Genomic DNA, 25,173 nt, shown 5'->3' on the forward strand with positions numbered 1-25,173 from the left:
CATCGTAACCTTCTTTGCTGGTGTGTATTTAGGGTGAACAAGGGGTTCCAGGTGTGTCGGGAGATGCCGGATTTCAAGGAGACAAGGTAACTTCTGCACATTCGCCCCCTGCCCCCCCGCCCTGCTTTTCTGTGGCTCTGGCTTCTTTCCCAGGGGCCGACATGGGCCGGGACCCTCCCAGAAGGTGGCATCCTCTTTCACCAGCCTGCCTCCTCCATCTCCCATCCAGCCTCTCATTGTTGTCTCTTCTCTGGACTTCACAGCGTCCTCCTGATACATTCCCAGACCCCAGCCGCTCCCCTCCCAGCCTGTCTTCCTCACCAGCACAAAACTGCAGAGGACCCAGCTCTGCTTCATGCTCATGCACGGCTACTCATGGCCCCAGAGTGGATCCCCGGCTCCTGGCCCCTGAACCTGGGCCGCCAGCATTCAGGCCCCTCTGGCATTCCTGCCCCTCACCCTTCCAGCCCTGAGCCCCAGCCCCACTGACCTCCTCACTGCACCAAGTGGACACATGTGGCCGCCTCGCTGGGCACACCCTCTGCCCCACCTGGGCATGGCCCAGCCCCACCCGAGAGCTCCGCGTGGATGCCGTGTTCTCTACATGCTCAGGAAGTTGCCGTGCCCTTCTCTGAGTGCCCCTCACCTGCAGCAGCGCATTTCTTCCCTGGCTGATGGGGACTGGTGCTCCGCCCCCTGCCAGGCAGCAGGTTCCCCAGAATAAGGCCCCCAGCTGGCCTGGAGGGGCTCAGGTCAGGGTCCTGCGCAGGACAGTGAACACTTAAAAAGATACATCTGAGTGAGTGGCTGGCCGGGTTGACGGAGGATCCCAGGCTGCCTGCCAGGCCGGCTCCTCTTTGCCTGTGTCCGGCACCATGTGGCCACATCTGGAGTTCTCCCAGCAGTCAACGAGGCCCAGATGTTGGCCAGCTCTCCCTCTTCCTCTCCCCTCCCTCCTGGCTGGCCTGTCCTGACCCAGCCTCGATGTCTCCGGGTTGCGAGCCACGCAGGCCTGGCTGCCTCTGCAGCTGGGCCCCAGTCTTCAGACTTCCCTAGGCATCATGGGCGCAGCAGCTGTGCCTGCTCAATGGCCCCGGGGTCCCGGGTTCCCAGATGACCTGGTGAGGACAGGAGCTGCCGTTTCACCTTTGCGTCCCCAGGTCCCAGCCTACAGGGCTGCCAAGCTAGAGCTTACAAGCAGAGGGCTCATCCTCCCCCTAAAAGCGGGTGTTGTCCAGGCCTCAGGCCGGCAGGGATGACCAAGCAGCTGTCCATCTGGCCATTTCTGGGCGTTACTAAGCCCAGTTTGCTCTGCATCTTTTTCAGGGGAGCCAGGGCTTGCCAGGGTTCCCAGGCGCACGGGGGAAGCCAGGCCCTGTGGTGAGTACCTTCTGCTTCTAGATCCTCAGGCTCATGGTGTCCAAATGGTCATGGAATGTGGCCAGAAATGCCTTCATATCCACGACCTCATCTCCTCCCGCAGCAGCTCTGGGAGGCGAGTAAAGCAAAGTAGAAATGGAGATTCTCCCCTTTTACAGATGAGGACACTGAGGCCCAGAGGGGCAGCAGCACACCCCAGCACCAGGCATTGGCAGAGCTCTGGAGAGAATCAGGGCTTCCAGTGTCTTGTAAATAACAGTAATGTTATTAACATTAGCAGTGGATGCCGTCCCATTGGCGCTAGTGGTAAAGAAACTGCCTGCCAGTGCAAGAGAATTAAAGAGACATGGGTTCAATCCCTGGGTCAAGAAGATCCCCTGGAGGAGGGCATGGCAACCCACCCCAGTATTCTTGCCTGGAGAATCCCATGGACAGAGGAGCCTGGTGGGCTACAGTCCACAGGGTCGCCAAGAGTTGGATGAGACTGAAGCAACTTAGCACGCTCGCACACATGCATCAGATCCTCCCTGTGCTGTGTCTCTTTGAAAGACTGTCCACAACCCCAGGAGTTAGAGAATTGTTATTGTTCCCATTTCACAGATGGGGAAAATAAGGTTCAAGGTGAAGTGACTTGCCCAGGATCCGGTGCCCAGAAAGAGTAGGAGTTGGGGATTGAACAGTAACTCCTGTAGTTGTTTGGGCAGATTTCACTCATATTCTCCTGAATTTTCCAACCATCCCCAGCCTGGGGCTTAATACAAGGGATCCAGAAAAGGTGGACCCTCGCTTACCCCTGCCTCCCCTACAATCTCTTCTCTTCCACAGGGCAAAGTTGGAGACAAAGGATCCATTGGGTTTCCTGGGCCCCCGGGACCTGAGGTATATAATGCCCTATTTCTCTGTGTCTGGCTGTTACTGCGTGTCGTCCTTGGGAAACCAAGGCTCAGAGACAGGGAGACACTTGCCTGAGGTCACGCAGCAAATGAAAGATGGGATTAGAAATTCCTAAAGCAGCAATCTTTCCTTTTCTTCCTCGGTTTCCTGGCTTCCCTGGGGGCTCTCAAAGGCAGTGGGGCAGCAGCTGGCTTCAGACTCCCTCCCCAGCTCTGTGGCCGCCTTTACAGTTTCCAGAAAGAAGCATCAGGAAAACCCTCCGAGCTGTGCTGCCTGGACCCTTCACGGGAGCTCCCCACAGTCTCTGCCCCTCTGAGCCCTGGAACTTTCCAGCCACATACAGCCACCCTGGAGAGGTGCAGGGCTCAGAGCTCACAGGCACAGGAGCAGGAAACAAGCGGAAGATTCTGGTGTTTGAATGGAGAAGATGTCCTGACAGATAGATTAAGCAATTAACATGGTAACTACAGCTGAGTCAGTGGAACCCAAGAGTTTCTGATACGTGTGCTAACGAGCACAGATATGTTAAATGTCCATCACTGGCATTTCTGTACAAAGGGGCGAGGCAGCTGGGCAGCTGATTGAACTCCTCTTCCTGCCCCCACACCATGCCTCGCCCCCAGTACAGGGACCAGCTCTGGAGAACAGGGTGAACAGTGCTGGGGGACTGCCGTCTATCTTAGGGGGTCTAGGTCAGCCCTAGTCTCCACCCCACCCCTATGTCATACCTCCCTGGCCTGGCGCCTTGCACATCCCTGAGGTCTCGGAGACAGAAGTCTGGTCCATCCTTCCAAAGATCACTCCTGGTATTGCCTGGATGGATGAGGGAGTGTTTCCTAAAAGCCACAAGTTCTACTTTCTGCTGTGTTGACTTTGGCCTTGACACAGTCCTATCTTTAGACAAATGGACTTGGCCTCTCTTCCATGGCCCTGATTCCTTCCCCTGGTCACTGTGGAAAAAGCTTTCTCTGAGAGGCCGGGTTTCCCAGCAGTCTGGCCAGTGCGGGTAGAAAGCCGGCTCCCTCGTTTTATTAGGCACTGCCTCGTGCCAGGAGGCTGCGTCGTATCTTCGGGATGGGAGCTGGCTGAACGGCCATCATAGCCAGCGAGGGAGATACTGTCACCATCGCCTTTTGCAGAGTGACTGAGCAGGGTGGGGGTGACCTCTTCAGGGTCACCCTGCTGCTTGTAGTAAAGAAGTTCTTCATTTTGCCCTTTGGCTCCCTCCCGGGTCCCTGGACAGCTCTGGGGTCTGCCTCCCCCATCTTTGGGTTCTGTTTGGATTGGCGGACTCAGCATCCGGAAGATGGTTCTGCTCAGCCGAATACAGAAGCCGCTAAGCCTGTTAGCACCTTCCGGGGTCTTTGTCACCTTTCCGAGACTGTGGATGCAGCTTCTACTCCCCAGCCCCCAAGTGAATCAGTTCTTTCATTCATTAGTGGGTCCCATCTGTGTGACACCAGAATTTGATCAGCGTCCTGGCCTCCTTCGAATTCTCCCTGGAGACAGGCCCACCCCAAACAGCCTTGTTTTCCCAGGACCCAAAACCCTTTGGCTTGTAGATTTTTATTGAGTGCTTACCAGGTGCCAAATACCGAACTCAGTGGTACACTCACCTTATTCTCTTCAAGCCTCAGAACAGCTTTGTTCAGTGATTTTTATAGTTACCATTTTGGAGATGCAGAAGCCAGGGCCCAGACAGGCTTAGAAACCTGCCTGGCGTCACACAGTGAGTCGGTGGCAGAATGGGACTTTGAGCCTCTCGATTTGAAGAAAAAGACGTGGGTCTTTGGCTTCCTGTGTTAGCTCCAAATTCAAGACCAGACTTGCCTTCCCTAGCGAGAAGGATGAGAGGATGGTGGAGCTGGAGTCTAATGGGAGTTACCAAAACCTCAAAAGAGGAAGAAAATAAAGCCACTTACTAAGGTGAAGTCAGGGAGCGTTCTGGCTTTAGGGACTCATATTCAAAGGCTTTGGTTTCTGGTTGGTAGGCAACTGAGGGAGTAGTGGGTCTGCCCTGAAAGCCAACGGGGTTCTAGGCTGAATTAACAGAGATATTATACCTAAAACAAGGGAGGGGATGTTCTTACACCGACCTCTGCTGGTCGGTTCACGGGTGTCCTAGTGATCACCAACAAGGGAAGCTAAGCGGTTAGAGGCAGCCAGACTGAGGGCCCCGGGGCCCCGGACTAGGGCAGTTGAAGGGACAGAGAAATCTGGTCCTTTCTGCTGGGAAAGGAAAGAGATTTTGCTCCATGTCCCAAAGAACCTCCCACTGCACTCATCCATTGGAATGGTCTGGGAGCAGTGAACTTTCAGTGGTAGTGAGGGGCAGAGTCCAAGGATACAGTGGGGATTTCTGCTTCCGATAGTTGCTGAAGCTTATAGGTCAGTGCTTTCCTAGCCTTTCAAAGTCACAGCAAATCCGGACTATACAGGATCCTGCAATAAAGGGCGGCACTGCTCAGCGCAGAAAGACTGCCAGCTGTGAGGCCCTGGCTGCCCCAGGAAGGCAGGGAAGGTCTCGATTAGATGGCCTTGTGTGCGCTAGTTCCTATGCTAGGGCCTTCCTGCACTGTTCCACCTCATTTTCTCAGCACCTCTCTGAAGCGTAGGGGCTGATTCTTTGTTTTAGAACCGTGATAACTGACCTGCCCAGGGTCATCGCCCCTGCAGGATGAGATGGAGACCCAAGTTGGTCCCCCTCCAAGACCTGTGGTCTTCACATTTCCCTACGTAGCCCCCCCCGGGTGACCCCAGCTGTCTGCTTCCTTTCAGGGATTCCCTGGAGACATTGGCCCCCCTGGGGACAACGGCCCAGAAGGCGTGAAGGTGAGTCCCTGCCCAGGGGAGCTCTAGCTGATGAGGCTGACTGCTCTATGCAAACCACAGGCCTGATTCCAAGCCAGCGGGAATCTCGCCAGCCTGTGATGGAGATGGAGATGGAGGTGCCGCCTCTGAGCCCGCTCTCTGTTCCCTCTCACCAGGGTAAGCCTGGAGCTCGAGGCCTGCCAGGACCCCGTGGGCAGCTGGGGCCCGAGGTGAGACCATCTGACCCTGCCTCCTGCCCACCTCCTACCCCCACCCCAGCTCCTAGCTTGCTCTCCCCTCGGTCCTGGAGACCTTAGCTGAGTTCCAGGGCCCCTCAGTCAGGAGACACAGGGCCCAGGGCCACCTCAGGCTTGCCCTCCAACTCATCCTTTATATCTCTGCCCTCTGACCCTTCCAGGGTTCTCCTCTGCCCTGGGGTTTCCTCTCTAGAAGCCACGGTCACTGCTTCTTCTCACAGTAGCACAGTTTATTGCGGGTGCTGCTGTAGGAGGGAGGTCATCGTCAGCTCAGGGCAGGTCCTGACTCTCAAGGGGATAGACTATGTCAGATCCCTGTGGTTAGTGGCAGGCATTCTAACCCGAGTCCGCTGAGCCCAAAGCTCCTGCCATGGACCCTGTGCTGTAACTGGGGCCTCCTGGGAGAATGACATGACTTGTGCAGCTAGTAAGTGGCAGAGTGAAATTTGCTTACTGGCTCATCCGTGGTGAAGGGGATTGATGATTTCCGCGGGCCTGTTGGAGCACCAGCTGGAGGGCTGTTGGCCACCCCATGGGCTGGCCCTAGGTTTTTCCCATGTGCAAGGCCCTCCCCTGCACACCTTGGCTCAGGCCCCAGAGCTCCCATGACGCAGCCCTGGGGGAGGGTGCAGGAGGCCCCAACTCACCGCGACCACAGGCAGGCATCTGGCTGACATGGATCCCTTCTCGGGCTGGTTCTGGGTCTGGCGGGGTCCCAGTACTGGCCCTGTGAGCTGCCACATGGGGCTGCTTTCCTGGAAGCTGGGGCGGGGGGGAGTGGGCTCTGGAGGGGGCCTCTTGGTTAGGCCTGGCTTGCCGGAGGGGCCAGTCTGGAAGCTCCCTGAGCCTGCGGGAGGGCCTGAGGCATCTCCATGGGTGGGAAGTGGGCAGGAGGGTGGGAAGGAACGATGGCAGCAGCCTGTGCTCCCATTGACGCTCACGTTACGACGTTATCACTGAAGCGGACCCTCAGTGTGCCCGCCACTTGCTCGCGTCTCCGTTGAATCATCTGTCCCCTCGCCCATTCATTCACTCCTCCGTTTGTTACCCTCTCTCAGGCCCTCCTCCCTCCCTGCCTTCCCAAGCCACACACCCACTCGACCCTGGCACACCCATCCTGAGCGACGTCGGGGGTCGTGGTGTCAAAAAAGAATAAGAGATCATGGCTGTCCTCCAGGGGCTCAGGTTACTCATCAGTGGGGTTGTTTTTTTTTTTTAAACATAATCATAATAGTAAAAGGTGTTTCTGAGTTTTCACAATCAACAGCCAGACAAAAAATAAAAGCTAATTACATTTGCAAGTCATAAAGGGGCTTCCCTGGTAGCTTAGACAGTTAAGAATCTGCCTGCAATGCAGGAGACCTAGGTTCGATACCTGGATTGGGAAGATCCCCTGGAGAAGGAAATGGCAACCCATTCAAGTATTCTTGCTGGGGAAATCCCATGGAGAGAGGAGCCTGGCGAGCTACAGTCCATGGGGTCGCCAAGAGTTGGACACTGCTGAGCGACTAACTCTAACTGATGGCAACCTGATTGACCTAACAATATAAAATAATGATATACAATTTGGAGGGTCAAGCAGAATGATACTCATCAGTGTTTAAGATGATCCTCTCTGCCCCACACCATTTTACAGGTGGGGAAACTGAGGCATGGTGCAGCTAATGTCTGCCACCGAGTAAATGGCAGAGCTCGGAACAGAGCCCGTGTCTTTGAGCTGCAGTCTGGGGCTCTGCTCAGACAGCTTATGATAGGGTTTGGCTTTCCTGTCCAGCACTACTGCCAACCCAGACTGACCACATTCACATGACAGGGGGAGCCCCATTCACCCAGAATTGCGGTCTGGCCTCTAGGCCTCTGCCCTGGGTGGGCCCAGGCAGGGGGCCCGGGTGTACCATTTCTCGGCCAGGGAGGCTCTCCTGTGCCCACCCCTTGTCCTCCTGGCAGGTCAAGTTCTCCAAGACTCCCACTGAATTAACTTTCTCCTTTTTCTCCTCTCTCGTGTCTCCTGACCCTAGGGAGATGAGGGACCCATGGGGCCACCAGGGGTCCCTGGCTTGGAGGTGAGTGTTGCTGGCCTGGGGGTGTGGGATTTGTTGGTGCTGAGCCAGCTGTGTCCAGGCGGGCATCATTTGGGTGGTGCTCTGGAGAGAAGTCATCTATGAGAGCCTTGGGCCTGCCAAGGTGGGGGTGAGGACAGACCCCAGAGGAGAGAGACAAGAAGCAAGAGACTGTTGTGCACCTACTGTGTGCAGGTGCATTGCATCCATTTTCATTCATTTGATTCTCCCTCGAGAGAGGAACTGCCTTCCTTAGTATCATTCAAGGCCCTCAGTCTCAAAGAGCATAGCCCAGGCAACTTCCCTGGTGATCCGGTGGTTAAGAATCCACCTTCTTATGAAGGGGATGCGGGTTCCATCCCTGGTCAGGGAACTGAAATCCAAGATGCCAAGGGGCACCTAAGCCCGCACACCACAACTAAGACCCATCACAGCCATTAAAAAAAAAAAAAAAAAAAGGTAAAAAGCTTAGTCCAGAATCTCACAGCCAGGAAGCCAGGTTACCCTCTAGAACCTGAATCTGACTTCTCTCTACTGCTTCAAGTGGCCTTCCAGAAAGAAGGTGTATGCCCAGCCACCTTTAGTCTCAACTGCATAAATTGGCAGTTTGTAGATATTTTTGGTCTTGGGATCTTTTGACATCCTTGGGAATGATTGAGGACCCTGAATGCTTTTCTTTACATGGGTTACATCTATCGACATGAGTACTTAAAACCAAGAAATTTTAAATGCTTTTAGCAATTCATTCAACATTAACAACATTTTCATGTTAACAAAAACAATAGTTTTACCCCCTGCAAAGCTATATTTTCCAAAACAAAAATCATCTAATGAAAAGAGTGGCATTGTTTTACCATTTTTTGCAAATCCCTTTAATGTCTGGCTTAATAGGAGTCAGCTGGGTTCTCCAGTCTGCTTCTGCGTTCCATCTGTGGATAAAACCACGTGCCGTGTAGTCTCCGGAAAACTCCACTTGCATTCATGAAAATGAGTGACACGGGCAAATGACATCTTAATATTCCTATGAAAACAGTCTTGGCCTTGTGAATTTCCTGTGAAAGGGTCTCAGGGTCCCCCAGAGGGCCCCGGGACAACAGTTTGAGAAGCGCGGGCGTAAACTCTCCATGCCCCTGTGTCCTTATCTTCCGTTCCAGTCCCTTCCTTTTCCTCACTTCTTGACAGCAGTTTTCATCACCGCCATCAACAGACACACCAGCCTGGGAGGGGAGGCCGAGGCCACACAGCCGAAGACGCTCCCTGACTCGCAAGGCCGGCGGGCAGCCTGGTGACCTCGGGGCTCTGTGTCCCTGCCCCTCCTGGCTTCTCTCACTCCCTTCTCCCTGTTGCAGGGTCAGCCCGGCAGGAAGGGGTTTCCTGGAAGGCCTGGCCCGGATGGCTTGAAGGTGAGGGGATCTGGGAGTGACGTGGCAGGGAGGGGGAGGAGAAGAGAGACGGGGAGCCAACTGGTGAGGCCCTGGGATGGCCCCTGAATCCCTGGCCTGTTGTGAAAAGGGGAGGAGATGGTCCCCATTTATCGCAAAGTGTGTATGAGTGACAGGAGAAAGTGGAAAGAATCTCAGTGTCCCCCAGGGGACCAGTGCTCAAGTCATGGGGCACAGCGCAGCCGCCAAAGACGGTGTGCTGGGAGGACTGACAAGACGGGAAGATGCCCGTGTGTTGCAGGGGTGATGGAGGGCGCATGGGAAGCAGGTCACACAGTGGGACGGCGCAGGAGGAGCCCGTGGCCGGGCCTGGCTGCACCGCGTTCCTGAAGGCTCAGAGCAAAGGCTGGAACGGGGATGGGGGTTAGCTCTGGGTAGTGGGATTATCAGAGATTTCCATTTTCCTCTCTGAGTTTCTATATTTTCCCCATCATCTCCCATAAATATGCATTTGATTTATTAACAGTTTTTTTGAAGTTATCAAAATGAAAAAGAACTGGCCCCAGTAGGAGATTCTGTTCCTCAACACATGGGCAGCTTAATGCCTTTCCAGGGACTCCGTTTGAAGGCTGGATTTCCCTGGCCGTCCTGGGCAGGGATCACTGGGCCAAGTTGACAGCTGGGCAAACACGAAGAGGGTTAGGGTGGAACTGGGGGCCCAGGCCATCCAAGTGCCCTCCTCTCAGGAGAAATGGTCCCCGAGTCTGTGTCTGTCTGTCTCCTCTGGGGGTCTTGAGCCTGAGGCCTGGGGGAGGAGCTTGTGGGGGAGGCTGAGGCTCAAGCCAGGATCACTGTGAACCCCATCCATTTGTGAGCCCACCTCCCGGCTGGTCCGAGCCCACGTCCTGCCCTCTAAGGCCTGGGCCTTTCTTCCTCAGATACCAGCTGGGTTTCTGTGGTGGGAGCGGTGACAGGACCCTGGGCAGATTTATCCCACGGTTCTGCTTGCCAGGGCGGCTGTGGCTGCAGAAGGAGCGGGAGTCACCCCAGCATGGGGTCAAGCCTACAGACAAGGCCTCCAATGGCCACCTAGTATGAGGGCTCAGGGACTTCCCACGTGGCGCTAGTGGTAAAGAACCTGCCTGTCAGTGCAGAAGTCATAAGAGACAAGGGTTCGATCCCTGTGTCAGGAAGATCTCCTGGAGGAGGAAATGGCAGCCTACTTCAGTATTCTTGCTTGGAGAATCCCATGGACAGAAGAGCCTGGTGGGCTTCAGGCCATAGGGTCACAGTCGGACATGACAGAGGTGATATAGAACACAGCACATGTGAGAGCTCGGAGGCAGATGAGTTTGGTTTTCCTTATTTATGACTGGGGTCGCTGAACCCAGAGCAGAGACGAGACCCTTCCGTGTCACTTGTGAGCTGGTGGTGGAGCTCTGGCAGGTTAGGTCCGGAACCCCGGTGCCCTGATTCCCCAGCTCCCTGCTCATCCTGGTGCAGCAGGGGATCTCCATAAGTCAGACCCAAATCCAGTTCTATCCCTGCTTCCAGTTCGCTGTGTGACCTTGGCAGGTCACTTCACCTCTGTGAGCTTCAGTTTCCATCTCCCGCTGAATGCCATGGGTTGAAGGGGGCCCCAGATGAGATAAAGACCCCGTGCCAGGTAACCTGCCCAGGGTCACTCCAAGGGAATGACTAAGATCATCCCTGGGGCCAGAGGAGGTTTTGTCCCAGTGTCCCTTGTCCCTGCCATTTGTTTGGAGTTTCCAAAGCCAGACTGCAGTTGAGTTTCTTGGTTCATCCCCAGCAGAGGGGACTACGGCCAGTTGACACGGGTGTCTCCCGGGAGGCCTAGACTCCTGCCACCCATCCCGAGTGATCCTCCTCTGTTTCTCTGCAGGGCGAGCCAGGCGATGCTGGACGGCCGGGGCCTGTGGGCGAGCAGGTGAGTCACCGCCGTCTCGGACCCTACTGGCTCCTTTACTGAGGGCTTAGCTGTGGGAAGCGCGTACATGGAGCTCATTCATCCCCAACCCCAGCTGGAGTGGTCGGGTTAGAGTTATCTAACCCTAAATGGCTCATCTCCCCACTTCACTGACATGGACAAACTCTGGCTCTTTGGGAGGTGAGGTCACTGCTTGAGAAAGCCGTGAATCTCAGTCCCCACGGTTCTTCCCCGCAGCCTGACTCTGCAGATGTTCTGGGGGCATTCGCCCAAAAGACGTTACGTGATTTTGCTTCCAGAACGTGCAAAGTGGAAGAGCCCTTTGATAGTCATCACCCGTGCTCAATATAATGGGAGGGCTGGAAGAGCAGAGAAGCAGAGCCATGTGCCAGGGGCTCTTGGTCCAGGCATCCCCAAATTATAAAGAAAAAAAAAATTCACATCCGTGGCTCTGGCTATGCGGAAGTCAGGCCAGGATCTGAAGCGGAGGACGTGATCACTGAAAAGGAGGCTGGAGAAACATAACCTTCAGTGTTGAGGTCCAGGGCCCTTGGCACTGGAGGCTGATGGGTGGATGACCGGCCTTGGTCCCTCCTCTGCAGCCGGGCACCTCCTGAAAACGTAAGCTCTGGACTCGTAGGTCAGGTCGGAAGGTAGCAGTCTCGTCCGCTCCTTTAAAGAAGGACCCCATCCTCTGAACCCAGCAAGGGACTGCCTCCGGCTGGAAGGGGAATGATGCTGGGGACCCAGAAGAATTTGTCTGTGCCGAGAAACGCCATCAATGCCGTGAGAGTCACGCACACGAGGAGCTTCCTCACCAGGCCTGCAACATCTGTTGGGGGGAAGAAAGGAATTGAAGCAGGGGGAGGACTGGATTTTTGAAACCTTTCCAGTGTCATTCAAGCGCATTCTGTGGGAAGCCCGGGAGTTTGGAAGGGCTGCCGCGGCCTGGATATATTTCCTGATTGGAAAAAAAATGCAATACGTTCAACAAATTTAATTTCATAGTTATGCTCATGGTAGGGCCCTTGGGAAATAGATACTTGGAATCCTAGGATGGCAGAACACAAAGCCTCCTTTGAAATCCCTCTATCCTGGAGTCCTAACCTTTTATTTTGTGCCTTAGACCCCTTTGGCAGGCTGGAGACTATCATAGACCCCTTCTCAGAATTTGTTGTTTAGTCACTAAGTTGTGTTCGACTCTTTGCGACTGCGTGGACTGCAGCATGCCAGGCTCCCCTGTCCTTCACTGTCTACCAGGGTTTGATCAAATTCAGGTCCATTGAGTCGGCAATGCTATCTAACCATCTCAGAAAAACTTATTTAAATGCACAAAATACAAAACAAAAGACTATGAAGGAAATGAATTATACTGAAATCCAAATGTGAGATTATGTTAAATTGTGATCTCCTCAAAGATAGGCTTCTTTATTCTTGCCTTGAATAACGAGATCTAATGGCAGGTCCGATAATGACCTCAGTTTTGAAGTTGTGGCCAGGCTCGCTGATTCATTTGGACCTCTCTGCAGCAATGACTGACATGTAAAGACCTGTGGCCGTTACCGGTGCTGTAGATATGTTGCCTGCATGCCTCAAACTCACGTTTGAGGGAAGTGCTCAATTTCAACCAGAGGCTGGTGAAAATAACAGCTGTAGTTTTTCCCACTCAAGTTCATGGACCCCTGAAATGCATCCGTGGAGCCTTACAGGGGCACCAGATTGAGAACCCCTGCATCCTCCTCGACCACACTGACAAGTCTGGGATTTAGGGCGGGGATGGCTCAGTGGGTAGCAATACAGGAGATACAGGAGAAGAGGGTTCAGTCCATGGGTGGCAAAGATCCCGTGGAGGAGGAAATGGCAACCCGCTCCAGTGTTCTGGGAGAATCCCATGGACAGAGGAGCCTGGAGGGCTACGGTCCCAAAGGTCACAAAGAGTCGGACATGACTGAGTGACTAAGCAAGAACACACACACACACACACACACAGAGATTTAACTTAGATGAGCAAGTAAGCAAAGGAATGGCAGGAGGAGCGGGACCCTGGCCTGGGGCGACCGCCGGCACACTTGTTCAGTAGAGACCTCAGCCAGCTGCCCAGTCAGCTGAGCAGGGAGGGCAGAGAGCTTCTGTGTGGTGAGGCAGGGCTGGGGCCGAGCCTGCTGTCCCCTCAGCCCCGTCCCCGTGTGGGAAGGAGCAGGCCTTTCCCATTCATGGCAGAATCAGAGGACCGCTGGGAAGAGCAGAAGGACCTCCTTATAGTATCAGTATCCGCCGCATTTATCAGGCACCTGTTAGGGACCAGGCTGTGAGCCAAACACTTTCCAAACCATCCCCAGCAGTTCCCTAGCAATCCTATGACAGTACATACTACTGTCCCCATTTTGCAAATGAGGAAACCAAGGCTCTGAGAAGTTAAGTACTTAGACTGTGATCTCCCACGGAGCGCCGTCACTGTCAGAGCCCAGGCTGACACTCAAGCCTGCTGGATTCCCATGACCTGCCCCGAAGACACTAAAAAACCCTTGACCTTCTGAGTCCTTGCAGTTTCTTTAACAAGAGTGCAGCCAGCCTGCTGGGCCCTGTCCTAGGTGCTGGGCACACAAAGATATTTACAAATCATGGGCCTTGCCTTTAAGAAGCTCTGTCCAGGGTGAAGCCAGGCATCTCAACACCTAAGCCTGAGATGTCTAGTCCAGCAGAGCATCCATGACTGGTTGCCAGTTGCATCCCCCAGCACCCGGCAGAAGGTCATGAGAGCAGGGAAGGAGGGAGAGAAACTCCCATAGTCGACAATAGGCCTTTATCTGTAGGCTGTCTGAGGACAGGCCAGCTTGATCCCCAACCCAGGGGACTTGGATCCCACCCATGCAGTGTCTGCTGTAGGTGACAATACCGCCTCCTGCCCCATGCCAGCCAAGAGGAGCCAGCTGTGCCCACAGCTGTTGGGGCTGCTGCTCCACCAGCCCTGCCAGGTGGAAGCCCTGGGCCTTGGGGCAGGCTTCCCTGGACCAGCCTCAGCTCCATTCGTGGGACAGGGTGCCAGGATGTTCTGGAACAGTGCTCCTGGTGGGGAGGGGGGCCTGTTCTGGGGTGGGGGCAGGGAATGGGGCACTTGCTGTATGGCCCTTATTCATTAGGATTTTTTTTTGGCTTCTTATTTGAAGTTTATGACCTGCCTGCCTTTTAGGACCCAACAGCTCATAAGTTTAAAGGAGCTATGAAATTTCTGTCTCTCCGGGCCAGTCGGGCAGGGGCTTTTTAACAGAGAGTTTTTATTCCCCTTACTCAGTGTCCTCCAAATGTCTGACTGCTCCCGTGTGGGCAGCTCAGGCCTCTGTCTTAACCCCGTGGCCTTTAAAAATAAATTAGAATAGGACGGGAGGGAAGTACCATTTACAGAGTGCCCACATGTGCCATGCATTGTCACCGATACTCAGAACAACCCCGGGAGGAAGGGTAAACTGTTTCTTGTAAGTTCCCTCACTGTGCACACGAGGTTTAGAGGCTCTGCACTTTCCCCAGGGCCCGCAAGCCTGAAGACTGAGTGGTGATGATGTAGATAAAGTGTCATTTACAGGGCTTGGCCCGCCTAAGCGACAGCTGCTGTTATTAATATCGCTATCTCCTTGAAAGTAGGTGAAAGTGTTGGTTGCTCAGTCATGTCCGACTCTTTGCGGCCCCATGGACTGTAGCCCACCAGTCTCCTCTGTCCATGGAATTCTCCAGGCAAGAATATTGGAGTGGGTTGCCATTCCCTTCTCCAGGGGATTGTCTTGACCCAGGGATTGAACCCATGTCTCCTGCACTGCAGGCAGATTCTTTACTGTCTGAGTCACTAGGGGACCCACTATCAACTTGAACACGATCTGATTAATTTTTAAAGTAGGTTGTTGCAAAAGACAAATACTTGGTCATTTTCTCTGACTTATTAGCTGTGATCTCATACCTTGAACCTCATCCCTCTCATCTCATACTTCAACCCTGAAGGGCCCCTGAACCCAGGGAACCAGGCCCCCCGTATGGTGATGGGGTTGGAGTACCAGGGAGACCTGTGCCCTGCTCATGGCCATGTGCGTTGGAATGACAGGTGCATGGGCTTCGGGGCCACACAGACCAGCGTTGCATTCTAGGCTGCAGTTGCAGGACACAGACAGTCCTGGTCTGAGCTGACACTTTAAGACTGTCTCTGAGCCCCGCAGAGCTGACCCTTTGGAATCCGGTGCCTTTTCATCCCTCTAGTTGCCTGGCCAGCTTCACTGCCCTAGTGAACAACTTCCGATCTGCTTCTGATCAGGTTTCAAGGTCTCATTTTATGGTTTGGGGACAGGGAGCAGGTTTTATGGGACCAATCCACTCATCCCTCAATCTTCCCTAATTCTCCCAGAAACTCCTGGCTGCAAACCTGAGATCTTCCAAAACAACTTTTGCAACCCTTGTACCACACCCGAATTCTGCTGGAATTTTCCTGAAGAGAGTGGGGTCTGGACTGATAATTGTCTGACTCCCTCCTCTAACTAAGCCCTTCATACTTGCTGAGCATGAGCGAGTTGCCTGCTCAGGGCAGCAAGCGAAGCCTACAGCCACCTAGAAGAGCCTTGGAACACAGGGGCCAGTTATCACCCAATGAAGTTAAAAAGAGCAACAGGAACTACAGTGTGTGTGCCCTTTCAGAAATGAGAGGAAGCCTTTCACAAGACAGTAAAAGGGCCTCCACTTCCCAGATTTCAATCAGGTCTTTTGGCAGAGGCTATTAGGATGTTTCTATTCCAGCCAGCAGGTTTGTTTTTCTCTTTGAAACAACCCCAGACCCCGAAAGATGGGGACAGATTTCTCACAAGCACCACTCTTCCCAGCACCGTTTAAGGACCTTCCTCCTTCTGCCCCCCACTGACTCCCCCATCCCATCCCCTCCCCAAACGTGGCCGCCTCCCAGCTTCTGGCGAGGAAAGAATGTGTGGTGCTCCCAGGGATGCTGGCAGCGGCCCCACCGCCTGGCTCCGAAATCAGAACCATCTGGTGGAGTGAAGGAAGTCAGGACGGTGCCCAAAGAGACAGCTCTCTCCTTGGTGGCAGCCCCACGCCAGCTGGATCACTGGGCACAGGGCGGGGGACACGGGGAGACAGCTCCAGTGCAAGAGAGATTTGGGCCAGTTGTCTTTGAAACTCAGCGCATCCCTGAATTCATGTTGCTTCCTTCTTTCTCTTGCTTTTGACCATGTTTCTTCTAGGGACTTCTGGGATTCATTGGTCTGGTCGGGGAGCCAGGAATCATGGGAGAAAAGGTAAGTCACATTGGAGGATTATCTAAGCAAATAGAGCTTGTGTTTCAAAATGTTGAAAAGATGAAGGGGCCAGTTGCCCTGGGGATTTCAGACCTCTCTCCCTGGCCTTTCCTCCTTTCTCTGGCATTCCAGACCCTCACAGAACCACTGTCACTTGTCATTTCATGGGGCTTCTACCCTGCCCTCTGATCAGCACCCCCAAGTGCAGCCAGATGTCTATGAGAGTTGTCCCTGTGGTCTGGGCTGCTCATGGCTGTAAACTGACACTGCACGGGGCAGGAAACAGAGGGAGGCAGAGATTTACCTTTTAAAAAACATCCCAGTTCTTTAAGTTGCCTTATGAATGCCAGCAGGTGTGTTTTACAGACCAGATAACCAAAGCTCCAGTGGGGGAGGTGACTTGCTCAAGGTCACCCAGGTGGGAAGTGGCAGAGCTGGGATTCGAACCACATTAAGTGCCCGTCGCCACACTTTGCTGGGCGTCTTGGCTTCTGATGACTGAAATCCCCCTTCCCCCACTACCACTCTGGGTGAAGTGGCCATAGATCTTGGACAAGTCTTTGTCCCTCTCTAGTCCCTGGAGGGGACTCTGCACCTGTCCCCACAGAGCCGCCCCACTGCCGTGACCTCCCTGAATTGCTGTCTCCATCACAGGGTGACCGGGGCATGATGGGACCCCCAGGCGCGCCCGGACCCAAGGGGTCGATGGTAAGGAGCAGTCTGCATCCCCTTGCCCTCTCCTGTCCCAGCCACGGTGACAGCTCTGCTGTCGTCTGCCTGCCTCTGGGTACCCCAGGCCTTCACAATGACCAGTTCCTTCCTCCCGGGGGCCTGGCTGCTGCCTGCGGGCTGGGTCTGAGCTGGCTGAGGCAGGACTGCAGATGGAAGAGGAACCTTCCAGAACTGATTCCTCCTTGTTCATCTCTTTCTTGGTAGGGCCATCCTGGAACCTCAGGTGTGGTGGGAAACCCGGGAGAGCCTGGACCTCCGGTAAGCAAAGCCTTCGTGTTCGCTGAGCTCAGACTTCACTGTCGAGTCACGGTGGAGTCTAGGTCTCAACGCCAGGCAGACCTGGGTCAAATCCCAGCTTCCCGCTATATTGCCAGAGCAGATCGTTGAACTTTTGTGTGCCTGAACTGTGCTTATCTGAAGAAACAGATAAAATAATCTTGGTCATGATAGTGTGAGCATGTCGGGGAAATGAACCCAGGCAGCTAATGCTCATTACGTAGGGACAGTCATTGCAGGGGAGTATCATGGCCATTAGCGCTGCTGTTGGTCTCCTCATTCACTTGGAAAATACTGTGTCACATGTCCATTCCAGGAAGTGCCATCAACAGGGCAGAAAGCTGTCCTTGCCCTTTCGGAGCTCGTCTTCTGGCATGGGGAAAGAGAAGGCAGTAGATAAGTGACCACTGCTTTGGAGAAAGTGGGGGAAAAGATGGGAAATGCTGGGACAAATGGGCAGAGGGTCCAAGGATGCAGGGCTTCTGGGTTTCTCACGATGACTGAAGTATCAGGGATGTTCTGAGGATCCCAAGGCAGGGAGGGGTGGGAGAGGCAGTGCTGGGTGCTGAGGAGGAATACAGAGCACGAGGCCAGGTGCAGGAAGCCTGGATACATAAGCATGAACCGAGATGGAGGTTCCAGGCAGCAGGTGGCCCTGTCAGTCCTCTATAGCTTTTTTTTTGGCCCTGCCAAGTCTTGGTTGTAGCCTGTGGGATCTTTAGTTGCAGCGTGCACACTCTTGGTTGTGGCGTGTGGGATCTAGTTTCCTGACCAGGGATTGAACCTGGGCCCCCTACACTGGCAACCACTGGACCACCAGGAAGGTCCCCATGATCCTTTTGATGAGGGGGATGGCTCACAGTGCAGAGCTAGGATCAGAAGCCAGTGCTCTGGGCTCTTGACGGCATGGTTTCCCCCCCATTTGAGAGAAGGAGGGAAAAAGTGACATCTGGCCTGGGGCTGGAGAGACTGGTTGGCTGTCTGAGGCATTCGTCTGAGGGTTGCCGGCCCACTTACCTTCCCAGTGCTCAGAGGACCCGAGGACCAGGGCCCCGCAGATGCTCCTGGAGAAGGTGTGCTTGGAGTTCGGGAATGTGGGAGGTGCTCAGGGCAGGGCTGAAGTCAGAGAACAAGGATGCTGGGGCTCTATCATCAAATCCCAGTTGTGTCCCTGGGCCCGGATCTCCCTGAGCCTCAGTCTGCCCATCTGTCCAATGGGAGGAGGAAAGTCTGAAAAGAATTGATGGGACAAAAAGGAAGGCCAGGAGGAGATGAGAAAACAGCAGGGCCTTCAGGCCAGTACATAGAAGGAGGCAGCAAGCCTCCTCCGCATTCCCCACCTCCATGGCTCTCTGACCCCTCCCCATCCCATTTCCTCAGTGCTTCCATCTCTTCAATGGGTTGGCTCTGACTTAGTGAGGTCAGACAGTGAGTTGCTGCCTTCAGATCCCAAGGTTGCCACTGACCTTCCTCTGTTAGAGTGTGGGGCTGGACACCTGGGTCTCTTTGGATAGCCAGCTGCCCCTAGTGCCCCTGGGGAAGCATAATAGCATGGAGGTCTGGAAAGCTTTAGAATCAGACACTTTGAGTCAAATCCTGGCTCCCTCTTTGTTAGCTGTGTGATTGTTGGCAACATTTATAGCATCTCTGAGCCTGAGGTTCCCCATCTGTGAGTCGGCATAATACCACCTTCATGATGAGACTGTTGTGAGACATAAATGATGCCATGCGTGATATAATGTTTAGCAAACTACCTGCATGTAGCAAGTACTTAATGAATGGGAACAATAGTTAGATATGATAATTTCTACTGTTATTAGTAAGACTATTACTATGAAACTGACATTTCTGATAATACCGTTCATATCTGATTGGCATTTTTCACTTTTCCAATCTCTGTAACATCCATGTTCTCCTACAGTCTACTGAGGTCAGCCGGGGTTACTGTCTCCATTATTTGGAGGGGGAGCAGTCAGGCCCTGGGTCCCTCGGTTTCTGACCTCTTCCCCTTTGAAAGAGCTGACTGCTGCTGCTGCTGTGTCACTTCAGTCGTGTCCGACTCTGTGTGACCCCATAGACGGAAGCCCACCAGGCTCCCCTGTCCCTGGGATTCTCCAGGCAAGAATGTGGAGTGGGTTGCCATTTCCTTCTCCAAATTGTGAAAGTGAAAAGTGAAAGTGAAGTCGCTCAGTCGTGTCCGACCCTTAGCAACCCCACAGACTGCAGCCTACCAGGCTCCTCCATCCATGGGATTTTCTAGGCAAGAGTACTGGAGTGGCTTGCCATTGCCTCCCCCTTTACTGAGGACCTCCAAGTCATTTCATCTTCCTAGCAACTATAGGAGGCAAAAACTCTCTTATACCCATTTTATAGATGATGAAACTGAGGCCCAGAGGGTGTAAGCCACTTGCAAAAGGTCACAAAATTAGTAAGTGGCAGAGTTGGGATTTGAACCTAGTTCTCTGGTGGAACAGTCTGCTCTTTTAAGCACGCTACTGCCTCTGAGTTAAGACTTGGCTCCTGAAATTTCCCAGTGATGCAATTGCATGCGATCCTTCTATAAAATTATCTGTGGTTCTCACCCTGTCTTCATGTTCTTCATCATCCAGAAGTCCAGTCTCTCTTTTTATGGGGCCAAGCCTGGGTCCACACCCTGCTTGCTCGGCTGACAAGGGGTCAGGCTGGAATCCAGCCCCTCACCTTGGCTCTTTAGCAGTTGGAGGGTCTGCACCCCTCAAGGCCTGGAAAAGAGAGAGCAGAAAGAAGAGTTTTTCCTGAGGCCCCAAACTGAGCTGGGCCTCTCCCTGGTATTCAGAGTGGGGGATGAGGCCACCTCTTCTTGGAAAGGGAGCACGCCCAGTCTGAGAATCGCTGCTTGAGCTGGGAGGCTCTTGCAGCTGTTGGAGGGGTCCTTGGCCTGCATGGGATGAAGAGGCAGCCTGACAGCCTGACATGTGTAGCTGGGCCTGGAACCTAGGCGAGGCTGGGGGCGGGGAGGAACCAGGCAGTGAGGCAGCCTACTTCCTCTCTTCAGCTTCCATCCCTCCCTTCCTAGCCTGTCTTCTCCAGTCCTTCCCGAAATCCTTGTCATCGGCCTGCTCTGGGCCAGGTGCTGGGAATCCCCTGTCTCTTCTTGTCACCCCTTCATCAGGCCGAGACAACCCGGGCCTCCTCCCTGGGCCAGACCCTGCTGCCTCCTTCATGCCTCCCTATCTGCTCTTCTCTGCTCAGCCTCCCCTCCTCCCCCTCCCGCCCCATGCCTGCTGCCCGTCCACCCTCCCTCACTGCAGGGCCCCCTTGTGCCCCTTGCCCTCTGGCTCTTTCTGCCCTCTTCAGAGCCTTCTGGATGGTTTCAGGTAGTATTCAAGGTCAGGGTAGAAAACAGGACGGGGACCCCCATATTCTTCTGACTGATGGCGAGAGGGAGTGAAGAGGGCGTTGGAGGAGGCTTTGGTCAGGAATGTCTTCCTAGCTTCTGGTTGTTGATTTTGAGATAAAGAAGGAAGTGGCTCATCCATCCAGGATGGCTTCTCCCGGCTATTGGATTCCCAGGCACTGACTCCTGCTCAAGGTGGCAGCTCCTTGGCTGATTCTCTGGGGGTGGAGGTGGGGGCGGTGGACACGACAGACCTTCCTTCCCACTGGGCTAAGTGCTTAGTGTTTCTTTCTGAATTGCTGAGCTCAGGAGGGGCCGCTCCGGAGCAGCGCCTGTCTGAGGTTGCAAGCCTGGCCTTCCATGATATCCCCCAGTGTTTGTCACTCAGTCGTGCCCGACTCTTTGTGACGCCATGACTGTAGCCTGCCAGGCTCCTCTGTCCATGGGATTTTCCAGGCAAGAATACTAGAGTGGGTTGCCATTCCCTTCTCCAAGAGAATCTTCCTGACCTAGGGATTGAACCCAAGTCTCCTGCATTGCAGGCAGATTCTTCGGTGTTGTACTTGCTTCCGAAAAGGGGGCTTTTCCAGACTCTTTCTCCTCCCACAGGGTCCTCAAGGATCTCGAGGCCCACCGGGCATGAGGGGAGCAAAGGGACGCCGGGTAAGTGGGGTGCTGGTAGGGGTCACCTGCTTGGAGAGACCCCTCCTGATCCTTCCCCCCAGCCGACCCCAGACCTGAGATCTATGACTTTCACAGCACCAGTCAGGGTTCCGGGCTCCTGCTGGGTGTGACGCTCAGTGTGGGAACCCCACTCATCTTTCGCAGCCCATTTCTGAGTGCCAGGCCTTGCCATCCAGTAGGCACAGAGGGGCTCTGTGGCACCGATGCTTTGTCTATTCACGTGTTTATTCATGCATTCGTTTGCCTGCAACTAGGCACCTCCTAGGGGCCAGCCATTGTTAGAGGTTCTGTAGATATCATGAGAATAGCACCTGCAGGACCCCTGCTTGGCTTTGTGGCTCCATCAAGGCCAAACAGACAGTACAGGGTTGTTAACACATGGATGGGAGCCTGGGAACCTGGAGGAGGCATCTCACCTGGCCAGGGTACCAGGGAACACTTCAAGCAGAGGCAGATGCTTGAACGGATGCCAGGTTCCAGACAGAGAGGAAGCCCTAGGGTGAGCTGGCACTCCATGTTTAGGAATCCCCATTCAATAGAGGAGCCAGGGAGAGGAATGAAACCAAGAATTAGGAGGTATCAAGCCAAGTGGGCCTCAAACACCACAGCTAGACCTATGGGCAATGCTTCAAGGGTAGTGGGGAGCCACAGGTTTTACACAGGGCTGGCCTAAACGTGGTAGCCAGAGGTGATCACTAATACTGTGTGCTGAACACTGTCACGTGCCTTGACTCGGTTAATCATCAACACTGCCCTATAATTAAGAATAGGTGCTATTCTTAATTCTCATCGTACAGAAAAGGAAAGTAAGGCTCAGAGAGTTTTGAGTCACTTGCCTTAGGTTGCACAGCTAGAAAGTGGCAGAACTGTGTTTTGAACCCAGGGAATCTGACTCTTTTGGAGGCAGGGAGGGCTGATGGAATGGTTTCCTGCCCCCAGTGGACGTTCAGGTGCCAGGACAGCAGCTTTGTGAAAAGGAAACCGGATGGCACGGGTGGAGCAGGCAGCCCGGGCCTATATTCAGGCTTATTCAGGGGATCTGAGACGGTTCTTCTCTTCTTGGCTGAATTTCAAGTAGTTGAACAATTTCCCCTGAACCAGATGGTCTGAGCAGTCAGCCTGCGAGAGGTGAGATTTAGAGGCATTCCTTGGACCCGGCAGGGCCTCTCCCTGTGCCATGCCCTGGTCTCTGCCAGTGGCTGAGGCCCGTTGGCAGCCGAGTTCCACCTTGGCCCTCTGCACATCCTCTCCTGCCCCAGGATGCCAGGTTAGCAGGAGGGGGAGCTGCCCTGCCCCCCACAACCTGCCAGATGCACAAGCTCAGGCCCCATCAGTTCACTGAGCTCCCTGCAGTCGTCTGACCATCTTTCCCAGTGGTGGCTTGAAGAAGGTATCTCCTCCTTGAGAAAACCCAGGTTCCCGACCACAGAATCTCCAGGGCTGGAAGGGGAACTTAAGGAACACAATCCCCCTCCCCCAGCTGGGTTTGGTGAAAATGCAAAACCTGTGGGACCCTGTGTCCCCCTGCCTGACAGGCCACGTTTGGCCACTTCATAGATAATGTGGTTCCCGAGGGCGGGAGGGGACTGGAGAGGTGCCCACTGAGCCAGTTAAAGAGTTCAAATCTGGGCCAGCTCCCTGTGTAGCTCCTGGCTTGCCCTGTGACCCTGGCAAGCCCTTGCTGCCCTCTGGGCCCCAGTTTCCCCAAATATGCTCTGGGAAATGAGCTTGGATGCCTGCAAGGCCCTGCCTATTTCTCTGCCCGTGTGCAGGATGAGCCCTGCTACCCACCCCCTGTCTCCCACGCCCCCTGACTCCCCTAACCCCCTGCCTGGGGAAGAACGAGCACGAAGAGGTCAAGTCCAGGGCCAGGACGGGGCCTCAGAACCTCAGCTCTTGGTAGAGCTGCTGATCGGGGTCTGGGTCCATGGGCCACAAAGAGTGGGGGCTCTGGGGTCACATAGGGGCAAATCTCAGGCTTTCCAGTGACCACCTCTGGCGCCTCACACCAGCTTCTCCCCCCCCGCCCCCCATTTATTTGGCTGGGCTCGGTCTTAGTGTGGCATTCTTTGCCAAATGCAGATCTTTTTTTGAGGCATGCATTATCTTTAGCTGTGGCATGTAGGATCTAGTTTCCCAACCAGGGATCAAACCTGGACCCCCTGCATTGGGACCTCGGGGTCTTAGCCACTGGACCACCAGGGAAGTCCCTCACACCCACTTCTCTGTAAGGCTAACTGGCTGACATTAGGTGGAAGTTGTAAGGACCCAGAATTTGAACCGAAGTCAGCCAAATGCCCAATTTTTTTCCACTACTAACTGGTCACTGTTTATCAGTGTGGGAATGAACTCCCTGTCTCAGGGAGTTTGCAGGTGAGAGCCTGGGGCAGGATATTGAAGAAGACAATGTCTAAAAGTCCTCTTACTTGAGAGACTCTGCTATCTCTCCAAAACCACTTTGACAGAGTCGTGAGGATTCTGTGACTCAAGAGTCTGCACTGAGCTCTGCTCGTGTGAGTGGGGCTGAGAGCTCAGCAGATCTGGCTTCAAATCCCAGCTCCTCCTCCCTTCTGACCTTGGGCAACTGACTTACCCTCCCTGAAGCCCCAGCTTTTCCTCTATAAAAGGGGTCAGGAGCAGAACCGACCTCTTTGGATGGCCGTGGGGATACACTTCCTCTGCCAACACCGCCCATGGTAAGCACCTGGAAGGGCAGCGGTGCGTAGCGAGTGCTGGGCACATGTTCACTCCCTTTTCATCCTTATTCACAAGAACTGTGATTGGCTGGATTTTCTGTCCCCTGGGGCTCCTACCCACCAAGCTAGAAGCCCAGCCTGGCTGGGAGGCAGCCCCAGCTGTGACTGCGAATCTCTTCCTGGGGAGTGGCTACACGGGAACCAATTTGTGGCTCTGAAACCCGGACCTGCCTCCTGTGTTCACTGTTCCCCTGGGGAAGGAAGGGGCAGGTTTGGGGCACCTGCAGGACATAGGATGGGCTGCAGAGAGGCCCAGAGCAGGGTTAGGCTCGCCTCTCCCTGCACAGGGGAACTGGGGAGGGGGGTGGCTGGGGCCCCTCTGCTTTCTCCTCTCCCCAGATGAGAAAGGTTGGTCCCATTTCCCCCAGCCAACCCCAGGTGCTCCCAGAGGATAACAGTGCCTCCCAGGTAAGAGGGGTTTTAGATATTGTCTCCTGGGACACTGTGCCTTGTCCCTGACTTGCATACCCCCCTGTGATGGGGAACTCACTGCCTCACTGATAAATAGAGACAGGTAGTGGTGGAAAAAAATGGGCATCTAGCTGACTTAGAGTCACATGCTGGTTCCTCCACCTACTATCAGGGCCACCACAGGCTATTTCCTTATATGTCAAATGAGGAAAATAGCTTTCACTATGATTGCTGCTGCTGCTGCTGCTATTATTATTGTTATAGATCTCATAACTTTTCTTGCAGAGAGACTTTGATTCCCAGAGTAAAGAGGGTGCTGTGTGATTCAGGCCAAGCCATCAACACCTCTGGGCCTCCGCTCTGTTCCTAGAGCTGTCCCTTCCCAAGAAGGTTTATGCTCAGGTAGAAACGGAGTTCAGGGCTCAACAGCCATCTCTGGAGGACCCAGAGGCCTGCCATCAGCTCAGCCTCTGTCCCAAGTCTCATGACCTGGGATGCCCCGCAGCTCCATCTATCTCCATCTCTACCAGGTTCTGTCTATGAATCAGGGGTGTTAAGTCCAACAGGTGGTCTGACAATATCCACCTGAGGCTGAGGCCCAGAGAAAGCAAGGGGCTTCCCTGGGGTCACACAGCAAGCCAGCAGCAACACCAGGACTTGCACCCACACCCTCTAATCAAACCTCATCTTGAGCCCATGAACATTCTCAGCCTGATATAAGCTGCCTCTACTAAGGAGGGACCTGAATCCAGATTCCCCAGGCCAGCCATTGCTCTGTGCCCCTGCCCCTGGGGAGCCTACAGCCCCCTTTGGCAAAATCAGATCTTCTGAGAGCTTAACTATATGCCAGGTGCTGAGCTGCCCATGTGTATTACGTCCTGGCTTGAGGGAGTGATTTCTTATTCCCATTTCAGAGATGGT

At 54.2% G+C, this 25,173-nt stretch overlaps 1 protein-coding gene across 1 annotated transcript in view; it reads left to right on the plus strand.

The window, feature by feature from the left end:
* The window catches only part of COL27A1 (collagen type XXVII alpha 1 chain), a 154,515-nt gene that overhangs the window by 79,862 nt on the left and 49,480 nt on the right, over positions 1-25,173 (plus strand). The window contains exons 17-28 of the mRNA XM_055427661.2: positions 33-86; positions 1,327-1,380; positions 2,206-2,259; positions 5,053-5,106; positions 5,262-5,315; positions 7,361-7,405; positions 8,752-8,805; positions 10,688-10,732; positions 15,964-16,017; positions 16,672-16,725; positions 16,954-17,007; positions 21,011-21,064. Coding sequence (XP_055283636.2) covers positions 33-86; positions 1,327-1,380; positions 2,206-2,259; positions 5,053-5,106; positions 5,262-5,315; positions 7,361-7,405; positions 8,752-8,805; positions 10,688-10,732; positions 15,964-16,017; positions 16,672-16,725; positions 16,954-17,007; positions 21,011-21,064 — 630 coding nt within the window. The remainder of the gene's footprint in view (positions 1-32; positions 87-1,326; positions 1,381-2,205; positions 2,260-5,052; positions 5,107-5,261; positions 5,316-7,360; positions 7,406-8,751; positions 8,806-10,687; positions 10,733-15,963; positions 16,018-16,671; positions 16,726-16,953; positions 17,008-21,010; positions 21,065-25,173) is intronic.

The sequence above is a fragment of the Moschus berezovskii genome, chromosome 7, assembly GCF_049115385.1.
Source record: "Moschus berezovskii isolate FMDL1 chromosome 7, NW_MosBer_1.0, whole genome shotgun sequence".
Classification (NCBI taxonomy): domain Eukaryota; kingdom Metazoa; phylum Chordata; class Mammalia; order Artiodactyla; family Moschidae; genus Moschus; species Moschus berezovskii.